The sequence below is a fragment of the Cinclus cinclus genome, chromosome 1, assembly GCF_963662255.1.
Source record: "Cinclus cinclus chromosome 1, bCinCin1.1, whole genome shotgun sequence".
NCBI lineage: Eukaryota > Metazoa > Chordata > Aves > Passeriformes > Cinclidae > Cinclus > Cinclus cinclus.
In genome coordinates, this window is record NC_085046.1 from 49,783,236 (window position 1) to 49,804,888 (window position 21,653).

The window sequence follows — 21,653 nt, forward strand, 5'->3', positions numbered from 1 at the left end:
ACAGAAGGGCTGAATCCCCTGATACCCTGGAATACTGTGAGCTCAGGTAGTTGTAAAGCCTATTGGTGTCATGAATCTGCAGAGGCAACCATCTCAAAAAACTATAACAATTAGAGAAGTCCTGTCTTATAATTCCCCATAAAACCCCAAGAAGAAAAGTGTATATACATAGTAGACAGGAAAAGCAGTCTCTGCAGATTGCAAGAAAGGTCTAGCAAGTCTTAATGTTCAGAAATGATTTTTAGTTTATCATAACTAGTATTCACACTGATTTTGAGATAAATACATGGAAAAACATAGTTCCATCTTCTTACTCAGAAAATAAGGAGCTTCAGTTTGTTCAGAGTATTGTGAACAATTTTTCTTAGATTTTTAATAAAGAGCAGATATATATATTTTACCTGAAATTAGAGTTATATAAATTCAAATTGAAAAGAGTTATTTTGGAAAGGGTGTAGTCAAGTGAATACAGAGGGTTGAAATAGTAAACAGATCTCAACCTCAGCCACCTGAGTGTTTGCTATTGGTTTTTCCTGATGGAAGGGTAATGTTCCAGCATCCAACATAGCAAGTGCCAGACCTATATTCAATGGGAACTGCAGGCATATCAGATGAAATAAAAATTCTTTTGTGATGTCAGAACAAAAGTAAAAATGGCTTAGATCTGTCATGGTATTTACCTTTAAGGTTATTAAATGAAAAGTGTAGATTTTAGAGAGGTGTATCAAGTAAGGATTAGTGAAAACTAACCCACAAAACTCTGATTCTCCATCCTCTCATATGCCAAGAGGTTAACCTCGTAACTGCTTTGCCTGCAGTACAATTGTTTCCAATACATACATAGGCTTCATTTTATAGGTTTTCCTTTTACTACTATGACTTAAAATATGGTGAAGTAACTCTGATAAATTAATTGGGCATGCTACTACATACATTGGTATCTGTCAGTATTTGGGTTTTTTCTTTTTCAGAATCAGTCTAGAGCAATTTTAAAATATTTCTTTTTATTGTGATCTGGAATTCAGGCAGTGGTGTTGATCAGATAATCATTAAACAGATAAAATATTAATAAATTAATTAATATCAATCTATGCCTATAATCAGCTTATTGATGTATGCTGGATATCCTACAGCAGTAGCCATGTGTTCAGTGTCAGAGTAACAAAAAATTAGTAACAAGTAATATAAAAGTCATTGTTGCCAAATGTATAGGCTGCCTTTACTTGTGTACATGGGTTGTGTCTGCAGGATATACATTAAAATGAAAAGTTAATTTAAATTATGAACCAATGAGAACATTTACACGGACAATGACAGAATATCAAATCCTGCCATCTGTGGCGTGATAAGATTACCTTTGTGTTCATGTAGTGTTCAAGATTTGAAGGGCCCTCTCTTTCCCCATCTTGGAACAGATTAGTTAGCAGTAACCTTGGCCATATTTAAAAAAAATCCCCTAAATCCTTCAGTGACCCCTCCTTTCCTTGGGTCTTCAGCATAGCAGAGCATTCCACCCCTGTACTGAGGCAAAAGGGATTGCAACAATAAGAGTAATGATGTGTTACATTGCAGGCTCTAACAGGAACAGACACCCTACTGATGAGGTTTACTTGTTTAAGCAGATCTCTTGTACTAAAAATATAAAAGCTGATATAAAGATAAAAAGCTGAATCTAGCCATTCACATATATTTTTCACATCTGGTTGAAGTCAAGGAAAAATATCCCAATAGATTCAGCTGTGGATTATTTTAATGACTGTCTGAAGTTTTGGGTTGGTCTGATTCCTAGTTAAAATAAATCTCTATTTAAAAGCTGTTGATACCGATTTTCTGGGGCAAACATTTCTGATCAGTGATAGAGCCAGCTCCTGCTCCACTGCCAGCTCTGGCATCTCTTGTCAGGGGACACCTGCAGTACTTTCCACAGGGATGCCTTTCTCTAATCTTGGCGCGTGGCATGAAATGATGCACCACAAGACAGTGGGTCTAGGGAACAGTGGCCAAGGGAATAGGGAGATTTCTGTGCACTTAATTTTATTGCATGTCTTTGTAGTAAACTAGAATTACCTAATAAGAGAAACCTTTTTTTTTTTTTTTTTAATTAAGAGAGACACTCAGCCTAGGGTTTCTTTGCAGGCCTGTGAGTTAAAGCACCATACATCTTTCCAAAGCTGTATGTTACTGCCATCCAGTGGGGGCTTCAGCTCCAGTTCCAGCTGGAACAGAGCAGCTTGCAGTCTTTGCTTGAAATACTAACCTACCAATTTAATCGAAGAGACATAATAAAAAAGGAATTACTAGTGTCAAATGATATTTGAATAATAATTTGATTTCCTTATTTAATGAAAATGAAATAGAACTTCTGTATACACGGATGTTGATGTCATGATTTTGTAATAAATTATGGTTTTAAAATTGAATTTATGATTTTTCATTGCAGCTACTTTTCTTTAAAAACTCAATAATTTCATTTGGGCTTCATATAAACAGTGTGGCTTTGAGTGTTACGTAGATGAAAGTAGGTGGCAGTTTCTGAGGAACTAGCAGTTTCAGTTCTCAAGTCATGTCACAGCAAGGCAGACTGCCTTTTTCTGAAGTTGTTTGGATTTAAGCAGAAGTTCAATAAAATGCTCTTTTAAATTACTGCGCACTTAGATAATAAAACAAATCTTGATGGGAGTTCTGAGATTAACAGAGATATCAGTCTAAGGGCAAACATAATGTCTGCATAGCCTTAGTAGTCTTGGGGGAAAAAAATTGTATAAATACAAACACATTCCTTACATTTACCCTGTGGATATATTTACATCTGAATCCTTGTCAACCCAGCCTGCTTAAAAAACCTTAAAAAACCTTTTAAAAACCTTAAAAAGTTAATGTTTTTCTTTATGCTGGAGACATTTTATAAAAAAATTGTCAAAATCAGATGGAATAATAATGCTGTAAGGCTTAATCTCACACCACCTTATGTCAATACAGCTCTGCTATTGACTTCATCAATAACAGGATAAAGAAGGGGGTGTTATCACCATGATCAGTGTAGTATTTATCTTCTGCATTATTATAATGATTTATCACTTGTGTTACTGACTTCTCTAGTCCTGAAAAAGGGTGTTTTGTGCTAAGTTCTGTAACAATAACATAATAATACAAAATGTTCCTACTCAAAAATGCCTGTAAAGTTAGAACAGATTAGGCATGTGACCGCAAGAAAATAACGAGGTGGTATGCAGGTGTTTAGATGGAGCTCCTCACAAGTATGATAGCAGTATATGAGAAAGAAGAAAGTTGATTATGAAAATCAAATTAGAGATACTATGAAATTCTTTTTATTGGTGTAATACAGATGATTATTCACCTTCTAAAAGGTAAGGAAAAAACTTACAATATTTTTAATATTGTGATATTTGTTTTTTTCTTTTTTTTTCCCTAGTACAAGAGGAAAGGAGCAAATTGGAATGGTAATTGTGTAATTGCTTAGGATGATCATGGCCTCTCTTACTGCAATTCAGCTCCTTCCTTAGTGTGGCACTAGTGCTCTGCTGATCTATTTCTGATGGGTCAGGTCCTTGACCCAGTTAGTGCAGATCAGATCAGATCAGAGCCAGAGCAGGGACAAGCCATGGGCTGTAAATGAGTACTGGATCCAGAGAAACAGGCAGTACCATAAACCTGGCATTTTTTACTGCCTTGGACTGACACAGACCTGCAGCCTCACTGCTCATCTGAAACACAGAAGGAGGCACACACTTCACTGGTGTGATGTAAGGAAGATGAAAGGCTGGCTTTGTGCTTTGGGCTTTGCTGATGAAATTTCTATAGAGGTATAATAAATGCTATTTTAGGAATCACCCCTAAAAAATCTGTTTTGCGGGTGTAATGCACTGATTCAGCATTCAACACTTGCTCTTTTTTTAATAAAGGTGAACTACAGTATTTATTATAAAGTCCCTTTTTTTGCAGGGAGTTACATTAAAAATGTGATTAACGTGATACAGACATGGAAAAAAAGTAGATACATTGCAGAAAAAACATAAAGGTGTTTTTTTCTCTGGTTTAAAATATGAATCCTTTATGTGCAGAAAGCTTGCATGTATACCTGAAAGTTGCTGTTCATCTGCTAAATAATGACAGGGATAATTTGCCTCCCTCTAAAAAGCCCACAAAATTTTGGACAAAATTTAAATGGAAATATAGAAATATAATTCAAAACGTAACAGAAGCACTGATAAGGAAAGGCACACTATTTAGTTTGGCTGCTTTCAACTGAAACGATTCTCTGATGCTTCTTTCACATATTTGTTGACTTTTTATTGTTCTCTTTGGTAGATGAATTACAATAAGTGTTAACAGAAGCAATAGCAATAGCAAGTCATAAAATTAAAGAGATCTACCTCAGGTACTTTAAGGATGACTTTCACAGGACATTAATTTGTCCAATGTGTGCTTCTATACAGTGGAAATCACCTATTTCATGGTAGGTTTTGCCTTTTTTTAGCTTTGTCTTGGACTCTGGGATTACTTAATGATTTTTTTGTTCTTCCCTTATTTCTTTAATTCCAATAAAATTATATAAAACCAGCCATCACACAGGGCAAGAAACACACACACAAATTCATAACTGAAAATGCATTATAGAAGAAGGAAATAGTTTCAGCATAGCCAATGTAAGTAACACATTTGTGTGGTGGAAAAGCCTGCTGATACGCTCTGCAGACCTTTGCTCTGGTTTGATACGCAGACTCAGGAAATACCAGACTGCACCATGCTCCCTTCTGACCTGAATTGCCTTAGCTTTATTTCCAAGGAAAATGGGAGTGTAGGGTGGGGAAGACATTTCACTTCTGGGTCTTACCACAGTACGCGGCCTAGACATGGGCAAAGTTTGGGGCAAGGCAGATGAAATATGACTCTGAATCCAGCAACATGTGCTCCGCTAAAAGGATATGAGAAAGACAGATATGTAAAGGAGTTCCTCTCCTATGGAAGGATTTTAAAAAGCAGAAAGTAAAGAGGAATATTCCTCCAAAAGCTCTTTAAGTTTGAAACTTAAAGAAGATATCTACTTCATCCTCTGCCTCTCTGCAGCAGCTACAGGGAAACCACAGGGAGCGATACTACCCCCAAGTGGGGGTGTATGGATGATGTTTTTCCCACTGTTTCATCATGTTTTTCCAATAAGAGAGAGATATGCCATGTCCTGATGTCCAGGGTGAGGATATTCCACCCACTTATTTGCTGATGAGTAAAAGGAGTTCTGATTTTTGAAAAATTTTGGTCTATCTTTCATAAAGATGGGATTCAATGGGTTGAATGTGCTGGATTGCCTCGGCAGATGCTACTAACCAGCTGTATCACACATAAAAGGGGAGTAGAAGTTGTTAATTTATGAGGTTTCTGTCTACCTATAACTGGTCTCTTTAACTGAAATATTGTGTGACACACTGTAAAATAAAAAATTTGAGTAAATTCATTGAAGGTTTAAATCAACAAAACTGCTTGGAGCTCATGGTCATCCTGTGAGCACAAAAGAACAGGTAAAATTAATAATCAGTGAATTATTTGCTCATTTCTGATTCTGGTAGGTAAAATTTAAATTCTGTTCTGCTGTTTCTTGCTGTTGTTTACAGACATTTTCAGTATTGAATGCCTGGTCATTTACAACATCCTTATAGTTGGAGGGAACTTGAATTATTCAAAGATCAGGGTTTGTAACTGTTGATATTCTGGAAACCAGATGTTGCTTAGGGTTACAGGCATGATATACTATATCAATAAAAGCTTTGTTTTATTTTCAAGAGTTTACTGATATGTATTGATAACTTTATGCTACTTTGTCATCTCGTTGTGGGGGAAAAAAGCCCTATATTTTCAGACTTGAGTAAAAAACACTTCCTTGTGACTTCTAATTGAAAAAATAGCTTAGTAGTTACTGGTAAACTAAGTGCTAATGCATTAAACATGTAGATCTAATTTATGGCTCTGCTCTAGAAAATGGTCTGAGTTTGCCTTTCTGTGGCACTAGCATTTTGAGTAATACATTGCTACTACAGAAGGGCAATACATAGTGAAAAGGATGTATCCCCAGGGACTTTAAATAATTCATTTCAGCAGGAAGGCCTTTACTATTGATAGAACAAATGATTTTTTTTTTCCTTTAAGCAAAACGTGTTTGGGAATTCATTAATTATTCTTTTAGTAAAATAGAATTACCTGGGTATTAGGAACCAAAGAAGAGGGCTAACTGTTGCATTAATGGTAAATATAGTTTACATGTTTTACCTGTGATTAAAGTCCTGGATACTTAAAACATGTTTTATTCATGTCAGTGGCTATGGAATTTGTAAATACTGTCTGCCTGGTTCCTTTCAAATCATGAACAGTACTTCCCCATTCCCTACCAGTTAATGTTAGCTAAACCAACCTTCAGATTAATCTGGTGCCTTGACAATTTACAGCACTAGTCAAAGGATGCTGAGGCAGCATGATTCCCAGAAAATGAAGGAAATAAATAAAGATGGTATTTCTACATTATTTTGATCGTATAAAAACCATCACAATTTCTAACCCTCGGGTAAATGTTTTCAAAATGTGACTCAAAGGGAGAGTTTTCAGAGGAGAGTTAAAAATTGTTTTAAGTCTCAAAAACTGCACATGGATGAAGATATACTGAAATAGATCAGTTTATTTAGCATCTAGCAGACTAGATGAAAAGATATTTTAATCAGCAACTCTAAGAAAATGTGAAGGGAAGTGATGCCTGACATTTCTTTCATCTATCAAGCATATAAACAAAGATCCCAAAGTTAAATTTTGAAGTCTGCAGAATTCAAACTGTAACTTAGGTGCAAATTATTTACAAGAATGGTACTTATGAATAGTAAGACACAGCCAAATGAATGGTAAATTTTCTATCATTTGAAGTCTTTAAAGCTAGATAAAATGTCTTTCTACAAAATTTGTTTTACGGATATAATTATTTTTGGGTTAGCTCCAGAAAATAATTTAGTGATTTTTTTTATGGCCTCTCTTAAGCAAGAGCTCAAGCAGTGATCATTTTCAGTTGAGGCTTGAAAAGATAGGAAATATGATAGTTAGATGTGATTCTACAGCAACAATAATGATGGGAGATGAAAATATAGTCTCACTGAAGTCTATGGGAAAGTTCCCACTAAACTTTAATGAGAACAAAATTAAATCTACAGATATATTAACTGCATTTAAGATGGGGAGTGCTTTGCTCCACTTCACTCATTTTATTTTATTGCTATTATGTTTACCATTTTATTTTGACTTCAGATTAGTTTTGAATTAACTTTGTATGATTTACATTTTTAAGGCATCTAGGAGTTTGCAATTGTTATCTCTTTCCAAGTAAAGCAGAGCTCTAAATGGAAGTAGACTTGCAAAAATTCTGTTTATTCTTCATTTCATTTGGATAAAGGTCAAATATTTCATTGATCATTTTTCACAAATATGGGTGTATACTCTTGCTTGCCTCTGGTGAAGCTGGGAAATGGAGATTTGTACAAATACATTTTCTGTATTGTTCTCAGCCTCAGCTGAGTTCAGGTTCAAGATTTAGCCATAAAACCTCATAATTTAGTTGATTTTGAGTAGAATCATCGATTAACATTGATTATATGGTACTGCTGTCTGTGTACATCACAGTTTGACATATTGTCCAAGCCTGAAAGAGAGAATTGTCAGCTGTTCTTCTGTGTGGCCTTCTGAGAAGATGAGCAGTGACTGCTGATAATTGTCCTGAAAGCATACTGAGAGTTTAGGACAGAGTTTCTTCAGTGTCCTGAAGAAGTTGCTCTGGTTTAATCTTTTTCAAGAACAAAGAAGGTGTTATAAACTCTGACTCATAACCCATTACCAGAAATGGCTTTAAAGCAGGGATGGAGAGCTAGAGACCTGTTGAGAATGTACATGTAAGGAAGCTGACAGGCCCAGTCTGAATCCTGCTGACTATCAGCTTTTTTTCACTAACAATAAAAGCATATAATACTTTCCCCCCCTTTTATTTTCTTTTATATTTTATTTTTTTCTTTTCTTTTTTTCTTTTATTTTTTCTGATCTACGTTTGTGCAACAGAACATAAAAGTCTCTGATCCAGATTCTATCCTGATTTTACTCAAGGGACATGAAAAGAATCAGAAGGTATGAATCTTGCACTCGGGGTGCAACTATCAGAGTTCTTTAAGGTACAATTTAAAGCTTGCTGGAGGCAATGTAAGGCCTTTCATTTACTTCAATGGGCTTTGGATCAGAACCTCTGCTAGGGAGCTTTTGTCATTGGCTTTCTTCAAAGAAGACTTTACTGACTTGTGAATAGTGTTAATCACCCATGAACACTTGGTAATGAGTGATCTGGTTTTTATGATATGTAAAATACCCTGCTGAAGCATGAAATCTTCTAATGAAGTCAAACAAAGTAAAGCTTGCCCTCCATAACCTAAAGCTCAGCTCTTGAAATGTCATTGACTGGAATAATGCATTCCCCCATCTCTAAGTCTGGGCTTTTTCTTGCCACAGGTGAACTAATGGAGCTTTGGAGGTGTGCCACAGATACTAGTATGTGGTATTTTACTAGAGAGGAGGGATAGGAATTGTTACTATCAAATGTTAATTTTGTCCCCCTCATGAAAATGAGAAAATAACCATACCTTTTTCCCCTGAATTTATGTAATTTGATTTTTCTGACATGCAAATTGACTGTATATCCTCAATCTTATCCTTGAGAAACCACTGGCAACACAGTTGAGAGCTTGTAATTTAATTTTAGTTTGTTATTTAGTGCTAACTATTGATTTGTCTGCAGTCAGAGAATGTGTAAAACTGAAATATAAAAGCCATTTGACAGAGCCTTACTACCTTCAGTCTTGAGTGCCATTGTATGTTAGAAATAGGTATACAATTATAATAAACCCAACTTTAACTAAGTATTTGTTCATGGGTTTGTTACCTTATGGACATATAGTATTGTGGATATATTGGTTTCAAATCCCATGTCAAATTCTGATATTATGTAAGTAATCAGCAGCTTCCTGTCTGCCAGTATGAAGTGAAGTCTCATAGAATTCACTAATGAGCCTTTTTTTCATATTTATATGTAAGTGAAACTCCTGAGAATCATGATAAAACTCCGATTCATACAGTTCATATGGTACCAATTTATTGCCTGGCTTCAGATTTTTTTAAATCTCTCTGGCACTACAGGGTTATCACAGTAAGTTAGAAAGACAGGTACTCTAAGTATGTTGCTGTTAAGATCTCAAAAATATTGAGTGCTCTCGAACTGAAGCTTTGATGAGAAATAAATCCTTCTTGTGACACTTTTATGCCCTGTAAAGATGTGTAAGTGTGAGCAACAGCACCTGGCAAGCAAGCTGTCTTCTTTAAAAGCAAGCAAACCAGCTGCTCATAAGGTTGGAGAAGGATTTAGCAGGAAATAAAATCTACTCAAATGTTCATAGCTCAGATCTGCAAGAGAAAACTCATACTTTATGATTTTTCCTCTCAATACTAAAAAAACCTTGTATCTTCCATATTTTCAAACACTGTGAGGAGTTCATTTTTGAACAAGTAATTTTCAAGTGAACAATCTACTTAGCAGATTAATTTCTGTTCATATCAGTTCTCTAATTTACAGAAGGTAAGCAGATAAGTAATAAGTTTATTTTCACTTATGAAGGACAAACAAATTTTTATAGAAATAGTCTCTTTCAGGATATTGTTGGGATAGGATTTTTTGAGTTGGCTTGTATGGGACCCTTCTTTCCCTATTCTTGAATGTGCATCAGACAGATCATCTCATGTAATAAGTCTTAATGCTTTCTAGTTACATAAATCAGTTGTATTTGAAGCACATTGAATAGATTAAATTTTTTTTACCCCAGCAGCGCAACACTAACCAAAATAATTCCGGCTCTTCAAAGCTCTAGACAGGCAGTGGTCTCATAAAACACTGGGAAAAAATTGTTGGGACCCAAGTTCAGGTGAGTTGATACAAGGCTGGAACATTTAACTGTATACATAATTTCCAATTTGGCAAGGTATCTCATCTAACAGCTGCCTACATCAGCCAGCTGGGACTCTATAAGAATGCCATACTTCGCCATAATAAAAACATTTAACACCATAGAGACACCAAACTATAGGTCTTCCTTTGCTTCCATCTAGCTGTAGGAGAAATAAATGCAAGCAAGATGGATGCATATATCAATATATATCCCTCAACCTCCAAAAACCTGAAAAGTTTGGATGTACCATCTATATATTTTTAGGTTTTTTGGAATTTCATTAACAATTTTGTGACAATTCTACTTCCATGCATTCAGCATTGAGTACTGCGAGTCTCAGTCAAATGACATTGTAATGCACTGAAAAATTTTCTTTTGATACCTTGAAACAATAATTGTCAGAGATTTATTTCATCTTTAGGTAGATAATACTGTGATGGCTACCATCCTTCAGTTTTTAGCTTGGTTCCCAAGGAAAGTTTTTTATATTTCATTTGTTATTGGTATGATTTGCTTCTTCTGAACTAACAAATCCAGATTAATGTCTCCCATCCACCCGACTCTCCTGCCATTAAAATTTTTCTTACACCCTGCTCAAAATCTCCATGTTTGCAAATGTGACAATCAGGGAATGAAAAGAAGAATTCTGTGGTGACCACAGAGAGGAGGCTTCTTGGAAACACTGACTGCTTCTTGCAGCACTCCCCTCAGTTATTTATATAGCATTATACTATCTCAAAGCTTTGTGAACTGAGATACATGAAGAGATGAAGTTCCTACCTGTGCTGTTCCAAAACCTAAATGAGCCAGAGGTATGTGCCTTCAACAGTACTCTGTCCCAGGCTCATGTCACACAAACAGGCATCTGCTCATCTTTGCAAAATGGCTCTTGTGATTTCACTGGACTGCAGGGTAAATTTAAATTTAAAGACATCCTCATTTGCAGAGTCAGGGCTTACAGAATGTTGGTATTTGCATCAGGCTTCACTACCATTTAAGATGCTGTAGGGTATCCCTCTGGCTTCCAGCTGCTGCTCCAGAATGGTACAAGTTTATCCTAAGTCCTACATTATCTATCAGCCCAGATGTCTCTGATGCCCTCGAGCATCTACAGTGACACCTGTATTAGCCCAGCTGTCATCACACTAAAATGAGGATTTCAGAACAACATGAGTTGATGCAACAGAGGGAATGAATTGCTATTAACCCCCAGGAGTGTGATTTGCAGGCAGAACTCCATCTACTGTACTCTTTATTTTCTAAAGTACATTATTTTCTAGAACAGATATTTTCAGAGGACTGGAGACCCATCAAGAAATAAAATACTACAAGATACGAGTAATGGAACTAAGCAACTTACCTGCAGTATGATGTCTCGTCCATTCCGTGTGACATTAACAGTGTGGGGCTGTCCATTGACCATGTTTCTGTGGTCAATGTCAATGTTATATGGCTCTTTGGTGCCTCCGAGGTTGTACCGAATTTGCAGATTCCCTAGTGAAAAAGAAAAAAATGTGAAAAGCACCCTCAGGTATTTTGATCTTTATGCACCAGCTATTTTCCCATCTTTATTTTCACATACAGCTGTTATAGTTTCACACTTAATTGCTCTCATAGCTTGTCTCTGCAGTAAGAGAGGAGCTGGTGTTTGAGATTATAAAGTTAGTGGGCTGAAACTGCCTCTAGTTTATAACCCAGAGGTGTGACAATGACCAGTATTTCCAAACCACAGTGTTTGTAAACACTCCAGACAGCAAACCAAACAAATTGGAGTTTGCCTTGAACAATATGGACAATTGGTACAAAATTGAACACATCAAGTAACACTTTATTGTTGAGATTATCATGCTTGCTGCAGTAAAATACTTTGAAATTATAGAAAGCATAACATTTTGTAAAGACTAAACCATTGACATGCATTGAATAAAGGCAAAATTACAACAAATTAGCAATGACACATAATTCACACAAGCGAATTTCTTGCTTTCACATTTAATTGTTGTTGATGGGTGACTGTCTGGACTTCCATGGAAATATAGTATTATATTGTCAAATAAAAACCTGAGGTTACGTTGTTAGAAAAGTATAGTCAGGAGTGGCTAATTGATATTCATAACATACCACCAGACAGATTTTTCTTTTCTAAACCAAAGTGAAGTGTCTGCTCTTCATAACACATTTAAATATTTGATTAAAAAGAAGAATGTTTGAAAAGGGAAATGCAGCCCCCCACTCTGGATGAAAAATGGAAATATTCTGGCCCAAAAGAGCATATTTAGACCTCTATAGCTATATTTCAGTTGTGTGATATTGGATTCCTCTCATGCGCGTCCTTTCTTTCCCACAAAGGGAAAAAAATGAGTGGCATATAGAATACTCATATTATCCCATAAAAGAGAACAGTGATAAAATCATCCTAATTGTGATTTTCATGGGGCACTAAGGCACTATTTGAAATCAAAGTATATTTAGTTCATATAGAGTTTTAATATTGTAGCAGCAAATGGTCCATATCCGACCTTCATCCATTACCAAAATGTTTAGGACATTATATAGTACACTACATCCATATTTTAGTCACCTTAGTGTGTATCCAGATTTTCAGAATAGTACATGACACTTTCTACTGATTACTACAGATATTGCCATCTGTAGTAATTTGTTGAATTAAAGATAATTCAACTATTCAGGTGCCTTCATGTGCACGTCTACTTGTCCCCGCCATAATACTGGTTAATGGCATGGGTCTGACTCCTATAGCAGGTTTTTGGATTCTTTTGTTTGGTTGTTTTTGTTTTATGAGGGAGGACTGACTAAAGAAACACCACTAAACTGAACAGTTACATCAGTACCAAATTTAGTAGAAGCAGAATAAAGATTCAGATTTCTAAGTGCTTTACTTTTACGTGACCAGGGTGAAGAGACTTTCTCATTAGTTCATTCGAGCTTCCCCTGAATGTCATCCTGGTATTGTCATTTGTGCTTTCAGTGGAGAGAGCCCAGAGCAGTTTCTTACCAGTGGGGTTCACAAGCACAGCCATGAAGTCTGAGGTGTAGGAGCTGACATACAATAAGACACAAGGGGACTTGGTGGTGCTGAAGCTGAAGCTGAGCTCTTCTTTGTTCAAGCTCAGGTCAGGTGCTGTGATCTCAGGATCTGCAGAACCCAAAAGTGTCCGGCTAACTAAATCCTTCATGCTTGTCCCTGGGGAGTGGAAGTTGTAACGAAGCCACATTCCTTCTTCAAAAAATGCTCCCACATCTTGAGCAGAACAGGAAAAGGAGGATAAAAAATGAAAAAAAAAAAGGAAATTAAATGTGCTGACACCTTTTGGTTGAAACATATTACTTGACTTGATCAGTATTAATCTGTGAATGTTTCTACTGTTGTATTATTTAAGCACAATATTTAGGTCAAGAGCCTCACTATTTTCCTACAAGACTGAAAAGAACAATCTCCATTTTATTGGTGGGTACGTGGATTCACAAAGCAAAGGAGATATTTCCTTTGGGGCACACAGAAAGCCTGTGCCTATATCTCATATCAATGCTACAGACAAGAATAATTATGATTTAAATTTATTCTCATTGAAATTTTGCAGTTGATAGTGCTCCAAAGAAGGAAGAGTGGCATAAAGGACACAGTAAACAAACAACAGTCAAGGAAAATGAAAAACAGCAGCTCTGACCAGCAAACTTGAGTGGATTTGGAAGGACCTCCCAAAGGAATGATGACAATTCCAGCCCCTAAAAGGATTGGATCCAATGCTCGAAAGTTATCCAGGGCTAGCACAATCCTTCATGAGAACTCCATAACATCCATCCAAGGATGCCCTTATGGGAGATAAAATTAACTAGGGGGTTTGACTCAGCTGGGAACAAGAGGAAAGAGATATATGATCTGTAGATCCCAGAAGGTGCTATAGTTTTCAAAAAAATGTGTGACAAGATGTGGTCTTCCAACACTCTGAACAGAAAATAAACCTACTTTTGACAGAACTAATACTTTTAGCTGAAAGAGTGCTAGTAGTTCTCCCATAATAATGTGGTCCTGCCTCTGCCTCAACATCATAATTCATAAATCATAAATCATAATTCCAGGCTGATGTTCTTGCAGTAATGTCCGACTTTGATAACTTCCTACAGGAATTACTGCACAATTGGCCACCACTGGTGTCATCTACTCCACTGGGAATCACTTGGCTTACTTCCTATGGCAGTCATACATTTAGAGACATCATGGTACTGGATCAGCTGTGTTGTCTGGGACAACATTGTGAAAGGAAATTTTTAAATTATATATGAACTTGATTAAGAAGGTGTGTTTCATTTACATTTCAAGTTATATTTTGTAAGATATTAAATAATGACTAAAACAATCATAATCACATGAGTACTGTATTCAACGAAGGGCTATAAGAAATGCTTAAAGCCATAAACAGACTTTTAAGAAAAGGTCTTTCATTGTCTACTGCCTTTCTACATGATGCAAAATTGCCACAGTTTTGTGCAAAATTGCCCATTTAAACAAGAAATTTATTTTTATTCTGCTTAAGCATTTTGAGTCTTCACATAATTCTAAGCAAAGGCTTTATCTCAAAACACATGAAAGAACATGGCTATTTTTGAAGCTTTGCACAGACACAAAGCAAGTAGGGAATGACCCTGGGGAATTCATTCAGAGCAGCTGAGCAGAAAATAGGTAAGAGGATAGGTAAAATTGTAAAATTATATTGATGATTCTTTTCAGAATTTTGTTAAATCTAATGATGGAAAACCTTTATATTTTCTTGCTATCATATAAAAATTCTCCTAAATTCAAAATAGCACAGTTGCTGTCACTAAATGGACATATAAAACACAGACTCAATCTGTGGTCCTGAAGTGCTATCATTAATTCCATCATTCTGATGGATTTATAACTGCAATTTTATGGGAGAAAAGTTAAACCATCCCAAAGAATTTATGGGAGAAGTAATTTCATTTAACAACTATATTTTGCAGTAGTCTCAACTTTAGTGCTCCTGGATTAAAAGTGAAGGATCCTGTCAGGAAAAAAACTCCCCCAGCTCGTGATGCCCTATGCCATTAACAGTGGTGTGAGAAACAGGCGCTAGCACACAAAAATCTAAAGCAGCAGCTTCAAGTATTTGGAGTATGGGCCTGAAAATATCCCTGTGACCACTAATTTATTCTTCAGCCCCTGCTTCTGGTTCACGCGAGCTGCTTCTGGGGCAGAGCCCTATCAATTACGCTGGCAGAGCTGCCTGCCGTGCCGGGTCCTGCCACTGCCACTGCTGTTGGTGACTGCAGCCCCCATGGAGGCTCTGCACACACACTCTGCACACTGATGCACAATTATGTTTGCCTCCAGCCCGTTTACTGCTTGTCGCCCCTTTCATTTTAGGAGTAATCTTCGGAATTGCTTGGCGCTGTGCTTACCCAGGGTTTCACGCTCTGGGAATACTGGGACCTTCAGTCCTGACCTCAGCACTGCTCTGGGGCTGAACTGGAAAGCATGTGAAGCATTTTTCCAGAGCTGTAAATGTTATAAATTGCTATGTTAAATGTTCATTACTACAAAGAAAGCTTTAAATAAATGGTGCTCTCTGAAATGGTATTCAGATTATTCTGCAGTTCTGTAAGGTGAATTAGATTATCCTTGTGGGCTCTTTCCAACTCTCAATACTGTACTCTGTGACTTTGCATTCCAAAAGGGTTTCATGATGGAGCAAAGAATGTATGTTTAACTTGATTTGCGCTGAGGAAATAATTTTCAATGTAGCTGTATTATTACAGGCATACAGGGTGTTGTAATAAATCTTGAAATTCTCCTCACGTGCACATCACCTCTTTTAAAAGGCACGATAAGAGGAAGCTTTGCTTTGGCTTTGTGAGTGTATTGGGGCATCAGTAGGAATATACTGAATTCTCTCAAGTCCCAGCTCATCAAAGCAGTTGATGCGCATGATTATGCTCTTTACTGAAAGAAACTGAAATTCTTGCACCAGGACTGCAAAGTACTCAGCAAGTTACAGGACCAGGCTGTTTAAACTATTAGAACATACAAAAAATAGCTAAAAGATATTTTTCTCTATCTTGAATTCAGGTTTACAATGACTTGGAATTGCTGAGGACTAACCAACAAAGTTACCTACTTTTTAGGTCACATGTGGTGACCTTGACATATACACTGGAGGTCACAAGTATAGTATCTTCCAGAAGTTGTGCTAGGAGTATGGAAGTTCTTCATCCAGAAAACCATTCAAGCTCCCTGAATAAAGGGGGACAAATGCAGTCCAGACCCTGCTGCTGAAATATGAGGGAAGTTTCCATGCACAACTCTTTTTTTTTTCTGTAATATTTGGAATACTGCCTGAAAAGATGACTTTTGGACATCAGGCATAAGGCACGGTAAAGGTTGCTCTGCAAACCACCCTTTCAAGGCAGAGGCCTTAGGGAAACGAATGTGGTTGTAACAGATTTGTTTTCTTCAGAAAGTAATACCTATTTTTACACCAATATACAGTGCAGTCACTCTCTGTTGACAGACTTTTCAAATGCAAACACTTTGGGCTGGCTTTGTAGTGGAACCCAGAACAAGGAATTGTGGATAGTTAGAAACAATTTTATCAAGCACGTCCCCCAGCGTGAATTGCACATGCTACAAAATTGTCCAGCTTTAATTTGGAAAGGTGATCCAAAACTTCCACAGAAAATGCACGTGTATCCAGAATAGAATGTTATTTTGAAGGTTATGATTCTTTGGTCATGTCCACAGTCATCCTCCTCTTCCCACTCAGCTACTTTTATTTTTGTACACTCTTGTTCTGTCTGGGATTGGCAGTTTTGAAAGACTGGAGGAAAAAAGCAAACAGAAACAAAAATACCCATTTCTCTTACAAAACTTGCAGAGTCTCATGACATTTCTGCACTGCTGCTGTAGACCTAAGAAAATGTAAGTAGGAATCTGATTCTTCTCTACTGCTTTTTACATCAGTGAAACGTCAGTGTTGGTTCTGGTCTTAGGTAGTGATAATGATCCTGTTAGCCACACGGACACATAGAGAACTTGTCTTCTTTCTCCATGACCTTTTCCTCAACTCTGAAAAACCCTGCCAGCATAGCATAGGTGTGGCTGAACGCAACTACAGCAAGATTTTCTGTCTGGGTGCATATATATTGGAGATACAGAGCTCAGCAGTCTTTACAGCAATTGAGTTGGCTCTATGCTGACAGTTGGGATGAGAATGTTAATAGGAATTGTCATGAATCAAGTACCAGATATTATTTCTAATAAATAAAGAAGCTGCAGATCTGTGGAGCTACCAAAAAATATCCCCAAACCAAAACCCTAACCCTCCCCGCCCCATTCAAACACAGGACTTTTACAAGAGTGGCATTGTAAGAAGTGGAACCTCCCTTCTTTTGTAGGACAGTTCTCACTGACTCAAACTTTCATCTCATTTTTTTTTCAAGTAAACTGGACCTGATTTCTGTCACCTTTTACTTGGAGACCAAGGAGGAAGTAGTGCTGGTTATTTATTTAATGGGCATTACAGGGTATACCTACCTTACAGAAGCTGGAGACAAAATCCTGGCAATTATAAAGGACATGAGAAATGGAGAAAGAAGAGACTCTCTCCTATTTGTTCCACAAAGCTGACTTACTACATATGTAAGCATATCCCACCTGGATGCCATAAATGCCTCCTTGGCCCTGCTCAGACACGGTAAACTAAAAAAAATATCAGTCTGTGGTGCTGTTTGCCAGTGCTCAATGATAGCACTTCCCTGCATGGAGTTCTGGGTGTGAAAAGCAGCTTTTTCAAAATCCTAAGCAAGGACAGTCACTGGATACATTCTAACCCTTGATGCATGTACAAAGGTTCTTCAAACAAGATAGATGGCTGAATAACCTCTTTGTTTTTTTGATTTTACATGTAGTTATAAATATTCAATACAGATTACTTGCTTTTTCATCTTATGCCAAAAATTTTGCTCAGGAGCACCTAAAATTGCTGCTACTTCCAGACTGCAGTCACAAAGACTAAAACTTTTTTGCTGAGATATTTTCTGGTCATAGGATACCAGTAAAGGGTCAGGATCTCACAACTGTTGATCTGTGAGAGAGTTTGAAAGCTCTGAAGGTGATAATGCTTACCTTTTATCTAGTTAGGTCACTGAACATCTTATTCTACTTTCAGGTACATAGTGTGTGAAATCAGGAAGTGGGGATTTAAAGCTATTCTGTATCCTCAAGTCTCATATTCTAGCTGCTCTTACTCTAATAATCTGTGATGCATGTTGGAACTTTACACCAAAGTACAGCAATTGCTTGTGGATATTAATAGAATACAAACCTAGTGAGGACTTGCTTCTCCTATATGAACGTATCAGTACTCAGTATAAAACAAGCTTTGTTGAACAAATGGCTCTCAGAACAGGGTGATATGCAAAATAATGTGCACCAGTGAAACTATGGGTTGTGATCATAAACCCATTCAAATATTCCTGCTACCTTCAGTAGAACAGTATGAGTGCCAGAGGAGATGGGGTTTAGCCATCTGATTCATTACTTTCAAGCCTCCCTAATTGATGCCAACAGGTAGATTCTGCCAGGAAGCGGTTTGATATGCTTAAACAAGGCTGAGCTATGAATCTACTTTTGTACTAGCCTTGCAAAGCAAGGCTTTATTCTACCTTTCTAAACTTGGACAGAAGTGTGCATGCCACAGAAAGCCTAAAAATATCAGGAAAGTTGCAGTTGATTCTGTACTGATTTGGAAGTATTATAAATATTTGATCTGATGTTTGGAACAACAGCCTCAGAGTAAGTAAGGGAATGGCAACAGGTGACATGTATTTTCTGTTGAATCTAAATGACAAATCAGCTCCCTTTCTACTGGAAATATCCGTAATGGTTAAAAAGAAAAAAAATTAAACACCAACATTTTACCTGCCACCATCAAATAAAATTGGATGAAGAAAATGTGATGTTAAGTGTTAACAACAGACCAGATTTCATAATTTCCTGCCAGGGATTCTATGGAGGTGCTCTTTAGGTAACCTCAGAAGAAAACTTCCATCTTTGAAAGACCCATTTGAGAAATATTAGAGACTGTCATTTGCTGATTGCACAGTGTTCAGAGCAAAAATGTTGATAGATGAGACCTGGCTTTAATTTCTTCCTGTACTACAGATACCCACTTTACATGTCAGTAGATCCTTCCTTCCCTCATTATTTCATTTGCTTTCTGCATTATCATGATAAAAACGTCTTCTCACATCACAGAGCTATTGTAAGAATAAATGCCCAGTCATCTCGTGAGGTGCCAAAACTACTTCAGCAGAATGCAGACATATAAATATTGCCTGGTGTGAGAACTCAAACCCCTCAGTTGTCTTTGCACAGGCATGCAGTGGCCAGCAATGTTGCTGAGGCTGCTCTACTTAACTTTCATAAAACATCTGCATTCAGTGAGCAGTGACACTAAAGCAGGTCTATTTGAGTTGTCTGACCAAGAAACTTTATCACATCTTCTGAGCCAGGACTAAGTATTTTTCTTTTCAACTTATTCCCCTGACTTATTTGCTTTCTGTATATAAAATAAGGAAAGTGTTTTTTTATAAGTAGTTTATTTTGGATGATAAATTAGCTAGCAATAATATGATCAAGTTGATAATCATTTTATGATCAGGTTGATATATCTTTAAGATATATTTAATATATATATATCTTAAATATATTTAAGATATATAAGGAGGTTTGTTTTTCTTTAAAAAGAAAAACATTGGGGTTTATTTCTGATTAAAGAGTTCTTGCACTGAAGTGCTACTTTCAAAGCACCAGAGCATAACTGTGAATGCTTAATAAGGCAATATTGACAGGATTGAAAAATGGAATAGCTTTAGAAAGTATATCTATTTTTTGTGAGTATGCATATTTAACGAAAAGAGGCTAAAACCAGAGTCCTGAAGTATGATCTACAGGTAAAAAAGCCTGACTGCAGCATTCAGACTTACCGGAGTGGGAGCTTAACATCAACAACCTGAAGAAAATTTCCCAAGTGACTTTCAGCTAACAGATCACAATCATGTTGCAAATAGCAGAAGTTTTTGGGGTCTGTGAGGGAATGTTGCCTTGATTTTCTGGGTTTTTTGATTCTGAACTATGAAAACTAAGACGTTAATTACCTTAAAACACTCTAACAATCACCTCAACGTTTCTTTCAGCAAAACAATGCAATGTTTTTCCAACCAGCAAATAAAGAGAATTGAATGAGTACAACCAGGAATTTGGAGGTGATTGAGTATCAGTGTGAGAGTTGGTGGAAGGGTGCAGAGCTGCTGCCTCCTCATTGTATCTTGCATCCATTCGGCCTAGTAAAAAGTTATTTATCGCTTTGAGACATAGAAGGGAACAGGAAAAGAAATCTGACTGTGACAATACAACATGTAAATGCTTTCAGGGTTCATACAAATATTAAAAACAGACATGAAGGAGCTCATTTTGGGGATTGTCTTAAGGATTGCAAGAATTCACACTGAGAATCTGAGCTTTACTCCAAAGAAGAAAAAGGAGTACAGCGTCTCCTTGCTGTTTGTTAATGCAAATTGCGTAATTTCAGAGAAGCTGGAAAGCTTTGAATTTACCCTTCCAACATACCTGAAGGCATATGAGTCATAGCACCAGTTTTTTAAATTTTTTTTTTAATTTTTTTTTTAAATGTTGTTTTTCCTCGCTCCTTGTGGGTGGGATTTCTTCTCCTACTCTTGTTCCACTGCATTTCAATAATTTCAATACCAAAGGAGGAATGTTTTCTCCCTGGGGTACTTCCCGCATCAGAATGCTGCCACATGCCCTGCATTTGACTTTGTCTTTTTTTTTTTTTAAGGAAGGAAAAAGTTTGTGTTTTAGGGGAATGAAAATTAATTGTTTTCTCAGAAATGCTTTTATGGTGATAGGACAGCTGTGGGTGAAAAAAAAAGATAATTTATGCTTAAACAAAGGACAGGGAAAGGTCAGAAAGCAATCTGCAGGACGGCAGAAACAGCAGCAATTCCTCAAAGCAATTTCTCTGAGCAATGAAAGAAGTAAAACCAACCGCATATGTCTCAAATACAAAGAAAAACACAGTTAAAATAGATGTCAGACTGTATTTTCATACTTCTTTTTGTCCTTGTAAAAAAACAGTCTAATTTCCAGGCCACTACAACATAATTCTCATTGTGATGTGCTACTAATAAAGCTGGAGACAGTTTCTTGTCACTCATCAGTCAGTGTCTCTAATGACAGATTTCATTAGTAAAAGAATCCACAACATGCAAGGCCTGCTTTTATTGTGATGTGTGTTAATTACTGATGACACACTGTATGATTGGTGATTCCCTTATAGCAATGTTTTTCTTCCTTTGATTTTTCCATCTCTTCTGCAAGCACTTTCAGAATGTAGCCAACACCAAAAAGTTCATTGCAGGCATGTGATTTCAATATCCAAATGAAACTTTTGGATAAGGAAAGTTGCCAGTGGCAAATAAAAATCAATGGGAAGAGAAGTCTGTGCTATATTGCAAGGGTTACATTGTGCCACCTTTCCCTCTGAGTGGCATATTGTTTGTAAT

At 36.8% G+C, this 21,653-nt stretch overlaps 1 protein-coding gene across 1 annotated transcript in view; it reads right to left on the reverse strand.

Annotated features, from left to right (window-relative positions):
* The window catches only part of CNTNAP2 (contactin associated protein 2), a 1,050,597-nt gene that overhangs the window by 55,048 nt on the left and 973,896 nt on the right, over positions 1 to 21,653 (reverse strand). The window contains exons 19-20 of the mRNA XM_062510213.1: positions 13,045 to 13,290; positions 11,389 to 11,522 (exon numbers count right to left, since the gene is read on the reverse strand). Coding sequence (XP_062366197.1) covers positions 11,389 to 11,522; positions 13,045 to 13,290 — 380 coding nt within the window. The remainder of the gene's footprint in view (positions 1 to 11,388; positions 11,523 to 13,044; positions 13,291 to 21,653) is intronic.